Source organism: Muscardinus avellanarius (assembly GCF_963383645.1).
Source record: "Muscardinus avellanarius genome assembly, chromosome: 14".
NCBI lineage: Eukaryota > Metazoa > Chordata > Mammalia > Rodentia > Gliridae > Muscardinus > Muscardinus avellanarius.
This window is the reverse complement of record NC_137800.1, coordinates 65,470,529-65,486,678: the sequence shown is the minus strand read 5'-3', so window position 1 is coordinate 65,486,678 and position 16,150 is coordinate 65,470,529. Positions and strand designations below refer to the sequence as shown.

At 45.5% G+C, this 16,150-nt stretch overlaps 1 protein-coding gene across 3 annotated transcripts in view; it reads right to left on the bottom strand.

The window, feature by feature from the left end:
- Window positions 1-16,150, bottom strand: part of RREB1 (ras responsive element binding protein 1) — a gene marked incomplete at both ends in the record, with an annotated part of 70,964 nt that overhangs the window by 30,286 nt on the left and 24,528 nt on the right. For all 3 annotated transcript variants that reach the window (XM_080710085.1, XM_080710086.1, XM_080710087.1), the window contains 2 exons: window positions 10,788-10,924; window positions 11,913-12,057. In XM_080710085.1, the coding sequence (XP_080566211.1) occupies window positions 10,788-10,924; window positions 11,913-12,057 (282 nt within the window). The remainder of the gene's footprint in view (window positions 1-10,787; window positions 10,925-11,912; window positions 12,058-16,150) is intronic.

The following is a 16,150-nucleotide window of genomic DNA, read 5'->3' as shown; positions in this document are numbered from 1 at the left end:
TGAGATGGGCTGGCCTTGGGCTCAACCATCTTTCTGTCTCAGCCTCCCAAATAGCTGAAGACTACAGGTGCACACCACCATGCCCGGTTTCTGTTGTACTGTGTGTGTGTGTGTGTGTGTGTGTGTGTGTGTGTGTGTAGCACTGGGGATTGAACCCAGGAGCATTCTACCTCTGAACTAAACCCCTAGCCCTATTTTATTGTTTTGAAACAGGGTTTTGTTAAGTTGCAGAAGGTCTAGTGTTGCTGAGGCAGGCTACAAACAGAAATCTTCCTGTTTTAGCTTCCAGAGTACTAGGATTGGATTACAAGTGTGTGTCACCACATCCACCCCCCCCCCCCAATGGTACAGGGGATTAAAGCCAGGGGCATTCTACCTCGGAGCTTTTTAAACCGTTTGACCCAGGCCTTTTACATTTTTTTGTTTTGTTTTGACTCTGAGCATTTTAAAGCATTCTACCCAGGCCTTTTACATTTCTTTGTGTTTTGTTTTGAAACAGGGTCTTTCCAGGTTGCTGAGAGACTTGTTTCATTGCTGAGGCTGTCCTTGAACCTGTGATCCTCCTATCTCAGTCTCCCAAGTACTGGGATTACAGATGTGCATAACCATGCCCAGCTGTATTTCACTTCTGAAAAGAAACAATATCATCTCTCAAACAAGCTGCTTGGGTGGGTACTTGCTTTGCTTTGAAACCAGAAGCAAACTGTGAGGCTGGTTAAAAAGAAGAAATTTCCACAGAAAAAAACATGCCTCCCTGCCTTACACCCTGCACCTATTGATAGACCTTAAATAAAGGCAGTGTGGAAACCATCACCCAGAAACATTTGGCGCTCTCTTTATCAGGCAGAGACACTCTTGTTCAACTAGCCCTTCCAAGGCCCCAGAGAATGCTTTGCAACCTTGTTTCTCAGAAGCACTTCAAGGACAGTGAAGGTCACTATAAATCTGTGGGCAGGGGCAGTGCCCGCTGTAGGATGCAGAGCTGGCTCCAGGCACCTGTCTGAGGCTATCTGCTAACCTGGCCTGGTCTTGCCAGTTTAAGGCCACAGGTTGGCTGGGTGGTCCCCAGGACTCTGTCTTCACCCCTAATTTATGGGATATTTCAACTCTGCGAGGACTTGTAAAGAAAGGAACTGAAAAAGTGTTTAGACAGGGTAGAACTTCACTTAAAGAATCACTGTAGAGAAGATGGCTGTTGGACATTTCATTTTTCAAGATTTTGACAGTGTGCCAGAGGGAAATTTTATAAATCTAACAGACAACCTTTTGATTATCTGACAATACCTTATGTTGAGTAACTTTACCAAATGGAAACCACTTTTACTGTTAATAAGAAAAATCTATTGGCTTCTGTAAGACAATAAGAAATTTGAATTTTGGGGAAAGTATATCTCTTTGTAGGCTCTAAAGAAGCGAAAAGAATCCCTTCTAAAAACTTTTTTTTCTTTTTTTGCGGGTCTGGGATGGAACCCAGGGGCATTTGACCTCCAAGCTACACCCCCTGCCCTATTTTTTTATTCTTTATTTTGAAACAGGGACTCACTGAGTTGCAGAGGGCCTCACTAAATAGCTGAGGCTGTCCGCGAACTGCGATCCTCTGGTCTCTGCCTCCCAAATTCTGGGATTACAAGGGTGCACCACCATGCCCGGCTTTAAAACAAAACATTTTATCTTAAAATCATATTGAAATAGATTACTCTCAGAAAATAAATTTATCCAAGCTGGGCATGGTGGCACATGCTTGTAATCCCAGCATTTGGGAGGCTGAGACCAGAGGACTGCAGTTCAAGGACAGCCTCAGCTACTTAGTGAGGCCCTCCACAACTCAGTGAGACCCTGTTTCAAAATGAAGAATAAAAATAGGGCTGGGGGTGTCACTCAGAGGTAAAATGCCCCTGGGTTCCATCCCCAGTACTGCAAAATAAATAAAGAATAAAAAAATAGGGCTGGGGCTATAGCTCGGAGGTTCCATCCCCAGTACCACAAAACAAACAAACAAACAAACAAACAAACAAAAAACACTCCAAAGGGTAATTTACAGTGAGATTACACATAGAGTGCAGTTTGGCCTGGCCTCAGCTTCTAGAAGGCTGCTTAGTGTAGTGAACGCCAAGCACTGGGGTATGCCCAAGACAGGGCTCAGGTACCAATTCACTCAGAAACACTAACATTCTAACACATGCTAGCCAATATTTCTGCAAGAAATTAGAATTTCCAATGCTGGAACAAATTTTCCCTTTCCCCACTCCCACACAACATCCCAAGCCCTGAGCCTAAGTGTATGCCTCCAGCAGGGCTTATTTCACTGTAGTGGCGGGTGACCACTGTGGCATTGGGTGTGCAGAGGCAGGGCCTCCCTGGAGCAGCCGAGGGGAAGCAGCTGCCCATAGCTCATCTCCTCTCTCTCGGCTTCCCATAGTATCACTTGCAATGTAGCTGAGAGGTACTGAGCCGGTATGAAGGACACAAAGGAGGGTCTGGAGTAGGCGAGGCTCCACGGTCAGGAAACTCCTCCCAGAAGCATGATAAACCCAGTTTTGACTGTGGCTGCTAACAGGTAAAGTCACAAAGGCTGCCAACCCTGGAGGCCAGCGGACCACGATCACAATGGGCCTTCAACCTGTGCTCAGAGAAGTGCCACTGATTGGCCAGGCGTGGTGGCGCACGCTTGTAATCCCTGTGCTTGGGAGGCTGAGACAGGAGGATCGCACAGGTTCAAAGCTAGCCTCGGCTACTTAGTGAGACCCTGTTTCCAAATAAAATATAAAATAGATCTGGGAGTATAGCCTGGAGGTAGAAAGCCTCTGGGTTCCACCCCTAGTAACACACACACACACACACACACACACACACACACACACACACACACACAAAAAAAAAAAAAAGTGCCACTGATTACTGGGAACATAGCAGGTCCTGTTACAGCCAGAATTATTTCTATGAGTTAGGGATAGAGCTCAGAGAGGGAGCACTTGCTTAGCATGCATGAAGCACTTGGTTTGATCCCCAGCACTGCCAAAAAGAAAAAAAAAATTGGCTCGAAAACTATTATACCCACAGTTCCTTCCTATCTTTTCTTCTTCAAAAACCAGATGAACAAGCAAAATCCCACCACGTGCTGGTTATGACTTTGACCGGGTTGGAAAGAGCTCAGTGCTAACATGCTCTGAGAAGCCTGACTCCCAGGAGAGCTCAATGCCACTCAGTCCTCAAGCCAGAGACCCAATCCTGCCAGCCACTGCGGGACCACGTGTCTCAAGGCGCCAAGGCCGGGGTGGGCCAGCCACCCGGGGAGAGCAAGGGAATAATCCTGTGTCAGCTAAAGTTTGTCCTTTTAAGTCTCAAAGGACTTTAACACAACAAATAAAGTTCTTGTTCATACTCAGATCTGCTCGGTCTTAAAAAAATAGATTGTGTGTGTGTGTGTGTGTGTGTGTGTGTGTGTGTGTGTGTGTGTGTGTGTGGTGCTGGGGATGGAACCCAGGGCCTCTACTTCCCAGGTACACCTCCAGACCTATTTTGATATTTTATTTAGAAACAGGGTCTCACTAAGTTGCTGATACTCACTAAGCTGCTTAGGCTGGCCTTGAACCTGCAATCCTCCTGTCTCAGCCTCCCAAATACTGGGATTACAAGCATATGCCACCATGCCCAGCTCAAAAGATCTTCAACTGAGAATTTAGAAAGCCCTTATGAAGGGCCCTGTGATAAGTTTTTTTGACAGCTCATAATAGGACCATCATCAGAGTTCCTTATCACCAATGTATATCACTATGAAAGATCTTAGCCCTGAAATATCAACCTGAAATTTGTAACTACTAACTACAATGGTTTCCCAAATAACCTCTGGATACTTAAAATGGGAGCAGAGTGTACATATACAATACCAATTAGACCCAAACCTGGGGCTAGGAGTGTAGCTCAGTGGTAGGCACTTGGCTTGGCATGTGAGAGACCCCGGGTTTGATTTTCAGTGTTGTCGAGATAAAACAAAAACCCAAACGAGGTTGGCACCTGTCTGTAATCCCTGTATTTGGGAGGCTGAGACAGGAAGACTACAGGTTCAAGGACAGCCTCAGCAACTTAAGCCCTAAGAAACCAAGCAACAGTCTGTTTCCAAATAAATAAAATCAGGCTGGGGGTGTAGCTCAAAGGTAGAATGCTGCTGGGTTCAATTCCCAGTACTACAAACAAGCCCTCAAGCTTGAACATAAACTTATCAACAATATGATTTACACAAATGGAAAATAAGCACACTTAGAAGTCTTTCCCCCCTTTTAACCTTATGGCCAGACAATTTTGGAATCAGTTCCCTGGGTGCCTGCTACAGAAATACTTTTTTCTTCTGGTTTTACCCTAACTCTCAAGAGTGAGACAAAAATCCTGATGTCAACAGAAAAGGCTCAAGAGAGCAGCCCAAGAGATGGGCCCAGAGGTGCTCTTCTGGGGCTTCTTCACTGTTGCTAACTCCGTCGGGGTAGGCTACCACTGTGCCAAGTGAAGAGACAGGCAGATGCCTGCCTTCCTCTAACCAGCAAGGAAGAGTTAATTTTTTTTTTCAAACTAACTACACAAACCATATTTTCAAGAGACTGCACTGGCAAATTTCAAACATTAGGAAACTCATTTCTTTAGAATCTCAGATTCCCTCATGATCCAAGAAAAATGATGTGTGCTTCTGTTATTTAAAGGCATCAAGTCCCTTCAAGCATCTAAGTATCAGCCTTCTGAAAGCTCGGTAGGCAAGACTCAACCCAGATTTAAATAGGCACTCAGTTTCCCAATCTTTATAAATGTGAAACAAGATAAAAGTGGCTCTATATAACAATAAAAAATAATGGACAAGCCAGGTGTGGTGGTGCACACTTGTAATCCTAGCATTCGTGAGGCTGAGACAGGAGGATTGTGGTTCACAGACAGCCTCAGCTACTTAGGGAGGCCTTTTGCAAATCAGTGAGACCCTGTTTCAAAATAAAGAATAAAAAATAGGGCTGGAGGTATAGCTTGGAGGTAGAATTCCCCTAGGTTCCATCCTCAGTAGTGGGGAAAAAAAAAAAAAAGGATAAATTGCTGAGTCAATAGAACTTGAAGAAGCCCTGGAATTTGACTCTTCAATTTCACTGGAATAGGATAACCAAAGAAAGGCTACAACAAGCCATAGCTGTAAATGTTGGAAGTCTTAAAACATTACAGAGAGAGAGAGACAGACAGACAGACAGACATTCATTCTAAATAACAGTTCTAAAAGAAAACACTCATTTAGTGTGTGCTATAGTCCCAGGACTGGACTATTCCCCTTCAATCTCATAATAGTTTGTGATCCACTTTCCAGATGTAGAAACTGAGTCTCCATTAGTCCAAGGTCACAGAAGGCAGGCAGCAGGGTTGCACAGAACTGTCTGCTAGGCTGTTTGCTCAGAGGACAGTTTGTTGCAGATGCCCTGGCTCCTTATAGGCCCCACACCACATCCTTAATGCCTGGATGCTGGCTCAGCTAGAGCCTTTCCTCGCACCGATGCTCTCTCCATGCCTGGCAGCTCTGAGCAGCAGAGCCTAAAAGTACCTGCTGGGAGGCTGCAACTCAACCATGTCGCTTGGGAGAACCTGGATTCCTTGCTCATTATGGTGCTTTTTAATTGAGAGCATTCCTTTTTAAAAAGGGATTTCATGCTTCATTCTTCCTGCTCTGTCTCCAGAAGCAAGAAGGAGTAAATGCAAACAGTCTCTGCCCTGGAGCCCCACCACTCAGACATTCCTGTCCCCGCAGCCCACCCTCCAGTCCATGCCGGGGCAGAGAACTGACATCCACAGCTGCACTAATCTCTCCCAGTTGCTGTGAGCAGCAGTGGCTGCTGCACCCCAGCCAGACAGCCTCCCCTCCCACATCCCAGGAACCCGACCACCTCTGCCCAGCTAAGTCAGTGTGGTGTGAAGCACATGGTCTGAGGGGCTTTGTGAGGGCAGGTGTGGGGTGGGCACAGAAGCCAGGTGAGCTTGGTTCTCGATCTGCCCCTCGGCTGTGTTAGATGGCAGGACAGACTGACCAAGGAACCTCCAACTGCCAGGCTGAGGAGGTGTCTACCCTCATAGGCCTTTGCCCTCCATTCTTAGACAGCAGCACTGTTTTAAATGTGTTTCCACTTGGTTGAGCCTTGGATCCCAGACTCTTACATACAAGAAGCAGACAGATGTTCTGTTATACCTACCTTTAGTCTACGTAAACATGACATCCAGCAAGCGTGGGGCCGATGCCATGTGAAGTCTTATGGTCTCTTGGTAGGTGGTGGGTATGCAGTGAAGGGAAGAAAACATTCTTGGGACAGATGGTAATGCAGAATAAAGAAAGTTTCTGGCATCTCTTTCCAAGTGGCCCCACTGTCAGAACACATGGCTCCCCACCGCGTCTGTGCTTGCCCTCTCCACAGAGCTGTGGGTGCCTGCTGGAGCCCCTCAGGCTTCGCACCCACTAACCCCTGACACTGCGGGCACCACCTTCAACGTTACAATCACCGCAGAGACAAAGACAATCAGTAATATGGATCAGACTAAGTAGGGCCTCGACCAGGAGGGAAAGCGGTTAAGTGCCACAACATCCCAGGCCAGATCCAAAGGAGGAGCTTTAATCAACCAGACTCCTCCGCCTGGCCGAGGGGCAAGTGGAACTTCCTGACCCTGAAGTTATCGCCTTGTTTTCGGACTAGCCAGTGGTCCTGTGTCAAGCTTTTCAAGCTGCTTTTCAAGCCTGGTCAGATGCCTGGCACTATCATAACAAGGACTCGGGCATTTGTTTGGTACATTTTAACTGAAATAATGTTAAAAGTATTTATTACCTTTCTCTTTTAATCAAGAAGCCACATATGATTATACAATAACTTGGGCCAAGTTTTGCCTTTGGCAGCAGCCTCGGTAGCATGGTAACCCTCCAGCTACTGCCTCTCCCCGCCCACCAGAGAAGAGTAGTTCATACACAGGCCAGGGCTTCACCTCCCTCTCCACTGGTCTTACCTGCTCTGCGGACTGCTGAGCACTTGACATGTGGCTGGACTGCACTAAAAGGAGCTATGACTGAACAACATGCATGGATTTCAAAGACTTCTTCTATGACAGCAAGAAGGTAAAACATCTCACTGACCTTTTTCTTTGTGAATTAAATGCTGACATTTTGTTTTGACTACATGTGCATCATCAACTGAAGCATTATTAATCTTGCCTGTTGCTTTTTTCTTTAGTTTTTGGTGCTGGGGATTGGGCCCTGGGCTCACACATGCTCAGCATGTGCTCTACCACTGAGCTACACTCCAGCCCACTCTTCATTAGAAAAATGTCAAGGAACATGTGGGGCCGGTGTTCTACTTCTGCTGGATGGCACTGACTTGAATGTTCCCTCCAAATTACCTCATTCCCAGCAGTAGATGGTCTGTGGCTCTGCTCTATCCTAACAACCAACCAAGACATTTTTAAATGTCCAACAAGGTCCTCACAAGGGCTGTCCCCTTTGTACTCAGCTGCTCCCCGAACAACACAGCTTTCCTGGCCTCTGACTCCAAATGGCAGAATCCAGTAAGCTCTACCCCACTCCCTCCCCGCCTTCTCTCCCATGTCTGGGGAGATGTATAGAAGAGGCCGCAAGCAATCCCTGACTCTAAGCTCTACAAGTGGCTTCATGTCTTCCCTTTGTTTGATACCAACACTTTGTTAATTTGAAACACAGCAGAGTGTAGGAATATGGACTCGGCATTTACAGTTTAGATTTCCAACACTCTATTAAGGAACAACAGGCACCTCGCCAGCTTTGGTGGGAGGAAGGGGGGCAAAGAAAGGAGAAAAACCAACAGCTGTTTCAAGTTACAGACTTTCTGTCTAAACTGGTAGCATCCCACTGTGGCTCTGTTGCCTTTGTAGATTGAAAATGGAGTTGGTGTCTATTTTAGTTCTGGGTTTAACAAGCAGGCGCTCCCACCAGCTACTGACACAGTTCACAGCCTGGCTAGACCTCAGTGGCCCATGCCTGCCCCCAAGGCCTCCTCTGATAGCAGGCTATTACGTGGAACCCCAGAGCAGAGAGGAGAAAAGGGGAAATAGCTGTGTTCTGTAATCAACTCCTTTTGGTTTCCAGATGCCAGCCCCACCCCACCTAGCCACAGTTACTAGCTAGATAGAGCCACTAGGCAGGGGCTGGCCTTCTTGCCCCACACAAAGGACATCAGGCCACCTATTCTTACAGCTTCCCCAATGGCCAGCCACTGTGAGGCTGCCTGAAGAGGCAAGTCCCTGCCAGGCTACAAAACTTCTTCAGCCAACACCTCACCAAATAAACAGTGTTATCATTGAATAGAAAGGAAAATACTTGCTGTTGGTTGGGTAGGCAGGGCTGGAGGTTCAACTTCACAACCTATCTGTACCACCAGCCTTAAAGCAGTGGTTGCTAATTACCCACCAAATTGTGCCTGTCCTGCACAGGGCCTAAACCACCAGCGTCCAGTGCAAGTCCTATCTCCATCTGCTCTGAGGATGCCCAGCCTCTCCTTGGAGCAGGTCCTGGTCCAAAAGTCCACTCCTTGTGACCCATACCCTCACCAAGAAAAGCATTTCAGAGGGGACAGCTGACCTTTTCCTATCACTATAGCTATAGGTTATGCGGTGCAGGCTTGGGCTGCCCAGAATCTCTTTTGAGAGCCAGATTATTTTTCCTGTAGGATAGAATTATCTAGAAGGGGGCAGATACCTGATCATATTATATGAAGTGACCTGGGCACAGTGGTACACTCTTGTGATCCCAGTACTTGGAGGTGGAGAAAAGAGGATTGCAGGTTTTAAGACAGCCTCACCAAGTAAGTGAGACTCTCATCAGCCTAGTGAGACCCTGTTTCAAAATAAAAATAAAATAGGGCTGGGGGTGTATCTTGGAGGTAGAATGCCCCTGGTCTCAAACCCTAATCAATCAATCAATCAATCAATCTCTCTCTCTCTCTCTCTCTCTCTCTCTCTCTCTCTCTCTCTCTCTCACACACACACACACACACCCCACATATGCAAATAAAAAGATAAAATATGAAGTGAAAAAAAATATATGGAGGCGGTCCCAAGACAAGCAATGAATTCATGGCTGCACAGCAGGATGGTCAAGCAGGAAATGGGGTTCCATGTGCTCTTCCTGCCTCTGCCACAACTCTCTTTATGAGACTTGTCTGGTATCATCACCTCTGCAAGCTCAGGTGCTGGGTCTAGAGAACTATTTTGGTATTCATTCCTACATTCTGGGGATGCTATGAATGTTAATAAAACCATGAAGTCGAGTTCCCAAATATCTCAGAACAAGAAAGCCTACCAAAAGAAGAGCCAGACGCACTCTTTGGTAGAAAAATAAGATAACAGTTAAGAGACAGATTTTAGAATTACAGTCTTTACTATCTGGAAGGGAACAAAGGGAGTATCTAGTCTAGCCCTCCTTCCATTTGAAGGATGAAGAAACAGAGTCAAATGCATCTGATGGGGTCAAAACTGAGCAGAGACTGGCCGAGAGGTTTGACAACCATGCCTGTTCCAACCCATCAGTCAATTTCCTAAGACTGAAGAGTTCTACAAGGGCATTTTATAGCACTTCAATTCCTTGGCAGTTTAAACTCTCCATAAATTCTTTCTCCTCTTCCAATGGGAAAAAAAAAGTCAATTTAATGTGCTTAAGAAGAATGATATTTGACCTGGCTTCCAGTTAGCATACAACAAGGGTTCCCCTGCAATACAAGTCTTCAGCCTGCTCAGACCATTTTATTCCTAAATCACAACTAAACATGTGTCCCCTGGAAGAAAATCTGGTCCACCTATCAGGGATTCAGGCAAGTAGATGCCCAAATTCCTATACTCTTGAGCTATCTTCTAAAACTTGAAGTTGTGACCATATAGGAACCTACCTTCTGCTCCTGAATAAATCTTCAGCTCTGTGTGAATTCCAGGACGGGCTATTTTCAGGTCTCTCATTATAGAAGAGGCTCCTATGTGGTTCTTTGTTCTTATCAATTCTTAAAATCAATGGCAGTAGTATATTAAATGCTGTAATTCTGTAGGTAAAATTTCTAAACCTATCTGCTCATCAAGGGCACAGAGGATCTTTTGCCTGGTAAAAGGGTATCAGAGAAGGTAGAGAAAGACAGACAAGCTTCCCCTGAATTCTGCTGAAAAGTCATTAACACTATTCCCATTTTCAGCTGGGCAAAGCTGAGGATCAGAAAGACTGGAGCTGAGGAAGACCTAAAGTTGAAGCTGAACCAGGAGAACAGCCAGCTGTCACTTTTATTAGAACGTGACAGGCTTCACTTGCACTCAGTAGAACTCTTTTCTATCCCACGATGTTTCCTTGCCATGGCCCAGCTCAGAGGGAGCACTTCTGAATACCTGGTATGTGCCAGCGCCATGCAGAGGCCGGCGACACATGGGCGGTCCCTGCCCTGATCACACATCCACGCATGGCTAACAATGGCTAACAACTGTTGGGATGTACACCTATGCAAAGAAAATGTCTGTTGTTCAAAATGCTCTGTGGCGGAAGACTCCTCCTTGCCCTGGGGGCAGACTGATCACACCCCATGGCTAGGCCGCCATCTCTCTCACAATCCTCAGCCCAACCTCCTCCCTGCACCTGTGTTTCTTCACGCATTACTAATGTCATCATACACAAGTTTAATCGCTGGCATCAGTTTGGAGTAATGCAAAATAATAATGTCATGTCCTAAAAAGACGAGTAAAAAGGAGTTTCCCCGACCACGGGTCAAGCTCATCCTTTCTCCTACCTTAGTGGGTTATCTGAATGAGTCTCCATGTGGGTCTCTAGTCCATACTTGCAAACAAACTCCTTGAAACATACAGGACAGTGAAAGACTTCATCAGCCTTCTTCTCCAAGTCACCTGACTGCCCATCTTCCACCATCTAAGGGAAAAGTGGGAAAGCAAAGTCATGAAGGTGGTCTCCCCACATGGGCTTGCTTCAGAGGGGCCAAAGCCAGGCGTGATGGTACATGCTTTTCCCAGTACTTGGGAGGCTGGGACAGGAGGATTCCAGGTTCACATTAGTGGCCAACCTCTGCTACTTAGTGAGTCCCTCTGCAACTTAGTGAGACACTGTTTCAAAATAAAAAATAAAGTAGGTGTGGGAGTGTAGCTCAGAGATTCCATTCCCAAAACCACAAACTAGAGATAGATAGATAGATAGATAGATAGATAGGGAGGCAGGCCAATAGCAACCAAGAGACTCCCGCTAAAAAGGACATGGATCCAGGCATGGTGGCACATGCCTGGAATCCCAGTACTTGGGAAGCTGACAGCCAGATCTTAAATGAGGAAACTTAGTGAGACTCTGATTCAAAACAAAAAAATAAAATATGGCTGTAGGTGCAGCTTGGGTAGAATGCCTCTGGGTTCAATCCACGGTACCCACCCCACACACATAAGAATGGGAATTAAGGATATGGCTGATCATTCATTCCTTCATTAATATAACAAATACTCACCAAACTCAACACTCATCCACCCACCCACTCACCCCTTCCTTTATCCTCTCTCACCTACTCAAGTAGGTAGGGAATACCTACGACCCACAGGCATTGGGAATAAAAAGAATAAGGACAAAAGAGTCCCTAACACAAATAAAATTTCCATTTTACCAAGAGAGACAATATAAAAAGTGGGAAAATTCGGGAAGCTTTTTTCATCCATAGGCTCAGCAGAGGGGGATCCAGAGAGGAAACACACACAGGTACTCTTTTCTTAGACTCTTTGCAAAAACAGTGCTGAAAAACACAGGTTAAAAAGCCTCGGATGGATGTTTGCCAAGTCCCTACACTGCAAAAATAAAGATTAGAGGTCATTCTGCCATACGTCCTGTGATGAAGCATGAATACACTAAGAGTCCAGAGGACCTTTTTCGCCGGAGCTGGGTCTTCTCTCTCTGACTCGGCATCATGACTCAGTTTCCTCTTGGAGGACAGCCGCCTGCGCTTGAGAGGGGATGGAGGGGTTGCAGCTGTAGTAGCGCTGGGGTCCTTCTCATGAATCTTCATATGTCTGCAAAGGACGTACACATAAACAATGTGATATGACAACATCCAAAATTCCAGTTCATTTATTTCTTCTAAATGCTGTATGTAGGAAGTGATATTTGAATTTTATTTTATTTTTGCAGTGCTAGGGATGGAGCCCAGGGTCTTGCACAGGCTAGGCAGGTTTTCTGCCACTAAGCTATAGCCCAGGCCCTGAATTTTTGTTAGTTAAGTGATACAGAGAATAATTTATACCATGGCTTTTATCTTTTAAATATGTCATATAATTTCCTTGACTCTCTTCAAGTTCTTGTGCTAGCCAGAAGAGCTGGTCAGTGTCTTCCTTTAGGATGAAAGACTTGACTGGCATTAATGAGATGGAAACAAACTATCTGGTGATCTATTTACTTAGATAAAATGTACTATTTTAGAACACAAGATTCTATAGAATAAACAGTTTCCAGTTTACTAAACTGTCCCACTACTTGGCAAACCAAGCTATAACTCTGTATTGGCATCCAGAAGCCACCCCTCAACTATCATTTATATGTATCTTTCTCTTCTGCTTTTGGAATCAATTTGGGGCCAAATCTGAGATGTGGTAAAAAAGCAGCTGTCTAGAGTGCTTGAGGTCCAGAAGCTTTTCCATGCTGTTCAAGGCATCACGTGGACTTGTACATCATGAGAATAGTTTAGCAGGGAAAAGAGTCATCTACAGGTTGCAATTCTGATCAATCTACAGGTCTAGAATATATAACTAAGAAAGCATTACATATATGTATCCCCCAAAAGGGAATCTTAGGGTGACCTGATTTATGTTATCTTATTTTATCAAGTTCTAGAACATCCTAAGAACAAGGCCCCAAGATTCACAGAAAAAGGAAGAATGTCATTACAAAGTCTCTCAACTTCCTTATTTTGCAACATATAAAAAGGTCCCTTTTGCTAATGATAATTATCATCATCACCACTATCATCAGAGTAAGGTTAAACTGTACTAGATGTAAGAATATAGCTGCAGCTTTTTACAAATAATTATTTTATAGGATAATTTTACTTGAGAGCCCCTCCCCACACATACTGTGAATTGAACTCAGGATCTCCTGCACACTAGGCAAGTGTTCTACCACTAATCGACTCTCAGCCCCCACCAAGAAGTTCTTAAGAGTATAAAATGACAGCAAAATTGCTGTGTATTTTTCTGTCACACTTCTGAAAAGCAGCTCAGCTCACCTTTTTGCAGTCTCTTCTTTAGAGGAGATAGGCTGCAGAAGAAAAGACCAGGCAGCCCATCACAGGCAGCTACATGTTGAAGCTCAGGACAGGACTGAGAAGGCCAGGACGCTGTGTTCCTAAACACAGGCCCTACCTGAAGGCAAGGGAGGCCTCCTTTCTAGACGTGTGGGATACATGATGCTACAGACTGCCATAGGACTTCTATCATTCTGCTCCATAGATGAATCCTAGTCAAAACTCCTGCCCAGACTCTCCCTCTGACAAAACAGAACAGTCCTATGGGCATCTGCCAGATGGAACTGCTGACGATGTAGCCTGACCTTTGAGAAAGGAACTCAGGAAAGGAGGTTCACGCCAACTCTCTCTTCCCTTAAGGGGAATCAGTGTGGTCGATCAAAAGATGGAATGAGGAAAAATGGACAAGAATCACAATCATGCCCATGATTACTTGCTCAGATTATTAGAGAAGGGTACTTTATTATTTTATGGCTCATCCCATTTTAGATATACTCATTTAAAAAAAGTCAAGAAAGCTGGGCATGGTGGCGCCCACCTGTAATTCCACTACTTGGGAGGCTAAGTCAGGAAGATCACAGGTTCACAGATAGCCTCCCTGGCCTCCACCAGCAGAGGTGGCACCTTTAGCTGTTCCTTTCCTCCCAAAGGCTCAGGGGAAGTCACTGAGATGAACCAGTAATGGCCCTTTTCCCTCAGAGTAGGAACAGGACAGAGAGGAGGTGGTGGGGAAGAGACAATTCTATTTTCCTTCTTCTCTGGAAGGCTGTTTTCCTCTTAGATTTCAGGGACTAATCTATCTAATTTCCATGGCAACAAATGACAAGGAGCCCTGAGCTAGAAAAGTCCCATTCCACAGCAGACCTTGACAGTATCATCTAGTTCTGCTTGAATACGTCCAGCGACAAGAACTCCATTTTTGCCAGTTGTTCTCACTGTAAAAACCACAGTGTCGAAAATTTCATCCTGGCTCTAGGAGTCTATCATTTCTCAGGGACAACATGGATCAACCTACACTCTTCCAACAATGCAAGATAACTACTGCATTTCTCCCAAGTTTTCTTCTTGAAATTAAGCAATTCCAGCCCCCAAACACTGCTTGCACGTCTGCTGAGTTCTACTAGCCACTCACTCTGGTACACCCTCCAGTTTGCAGATCCTTCATCAGTATTTGGATCATGTTGGATCCAGTAAACACCAAGCCGGATATGGTCTGAGGGCTCAGAGCACAAGGCAGGCACAAGGACCTCCAGAGAGAGGTGACATAAACGCAGCCTCAGTTGGTCCTGCTGAGCATGTTTAAAAGTAATGATAAGGTCGGGCGTGGTGGCACACACTTGTCATCCCAGCAGTTGGGAGGCTGAGACTGGAGGATCGCGGTTCGCGGACAGGCTCGGCTACTTAGTGAGGCCCTCCGCAACTCAGTGAGACCCTGTTTCAAAATAAAGAATAAAAAAAATTGGGCAGGGGGTGTAGCTTGGAAGTCAAATGTCACCAGGGCAACTCCACAATTACTTAGGCTACCTGGACTTCAGTCTGAATAAAGGTAAAATGGAGTATAATACTGCCCTTCTTCCAGAGAACTGGTTTCCAGACTATGGGCTTCTGACCAGCAGTAACTGTATCATCCAGGGCTTGTAACAGTGCAAATCCTTGGGCCCCAACTAAACTGCAGATGGGTCTGAGGGGAGGGTCCAGCAACCTGCGTTTCCACAAGGCCTGCAGGTGACAGTGATTCCTGCTCAAGTGTGATAACCACAGGATCCTAGTAGAATTCTTTACCCTGTACTACCTGCAGGCTTGATTAACTATCTGACGGGGCTGTCAATAGTCTTTGTATACACATATCAAAACTCTCTCAGACTCATTTTCCAATATACCAGTTTCTGGGTAAGTTTACCAAGCATACCTAACAAGGCAAACTGGAAAACTTAGCATTCTTAAAATTGCTTTGTTGGGGGCAAAATACTTTAAGAAACTCCCAACAAATTTAAATGTGACCCAAACTAAAGACGACTTAGTCAAAGCAGTATTTTTTAAGCCTTTCTGTATCTAATTCACACATGAAGGCCAAACCTCAGAAGAGATCTATCTAGACATTTCTAGTTTTTGCTGCTAAATTCCAGTCAATTTTCTCATAGGGTTCCCCCCCCCCCCTTTTGGTGATAATAAGGATTAAACCCAGGGGCATTCTACCTCTGAGCAACATCCTCGGCCCTATTTTATTTTTTGTTTTAAGAGAGGGCCTCACTAGGTTGCCAAGAGTGTCACTCAACTGCTGATGCTGACCTCGACTCTGTGATCCTCCTGTCTCAGCCTTCCAGTACTGGGATTAAAGGCATGTGCCATCAGGCCTGACTTGCTGAATTTTTGATCCTCCCAATGAATGACACTATAAAGAAGATCACTCTATCAGCACACATGACTGTCCACAGAGTACTCAGCACTCTTGGGAACATCAAACTGAAAGCAACTGGTTTGCACAAGTTCTGGCAGGCAGGTTATAGATACATCCCCACCTGTCCCTGGTGCTAGCTTTTCTTGTCCAACAATGCCTTGTGATAACCCAGGAAGGAAATGAGTAACATCAAGAAGCACTGATCTTACTCTACATTTTTGGCCAACCCTCTTCCCATCCCCCCTCCCCTTGCCAAAACACCATAGTTTCTCTCGAAAGCTGTGTATTTATGCTTTCATAGCAGATGTCTAGGAGGAAAATGGAGGGCGGAATGCTGCGAGGGATGCTTGTTATGCCAATCAAGTTCTGTCTAAGCACAGGAAATGAAGCACAGACAGAGTGGAAGCTAGCTGGAGGAAAAGGGCCAGAGAGGCATCAGCAAAGCAACTCCCAGCGCGGCCCGCCTGCT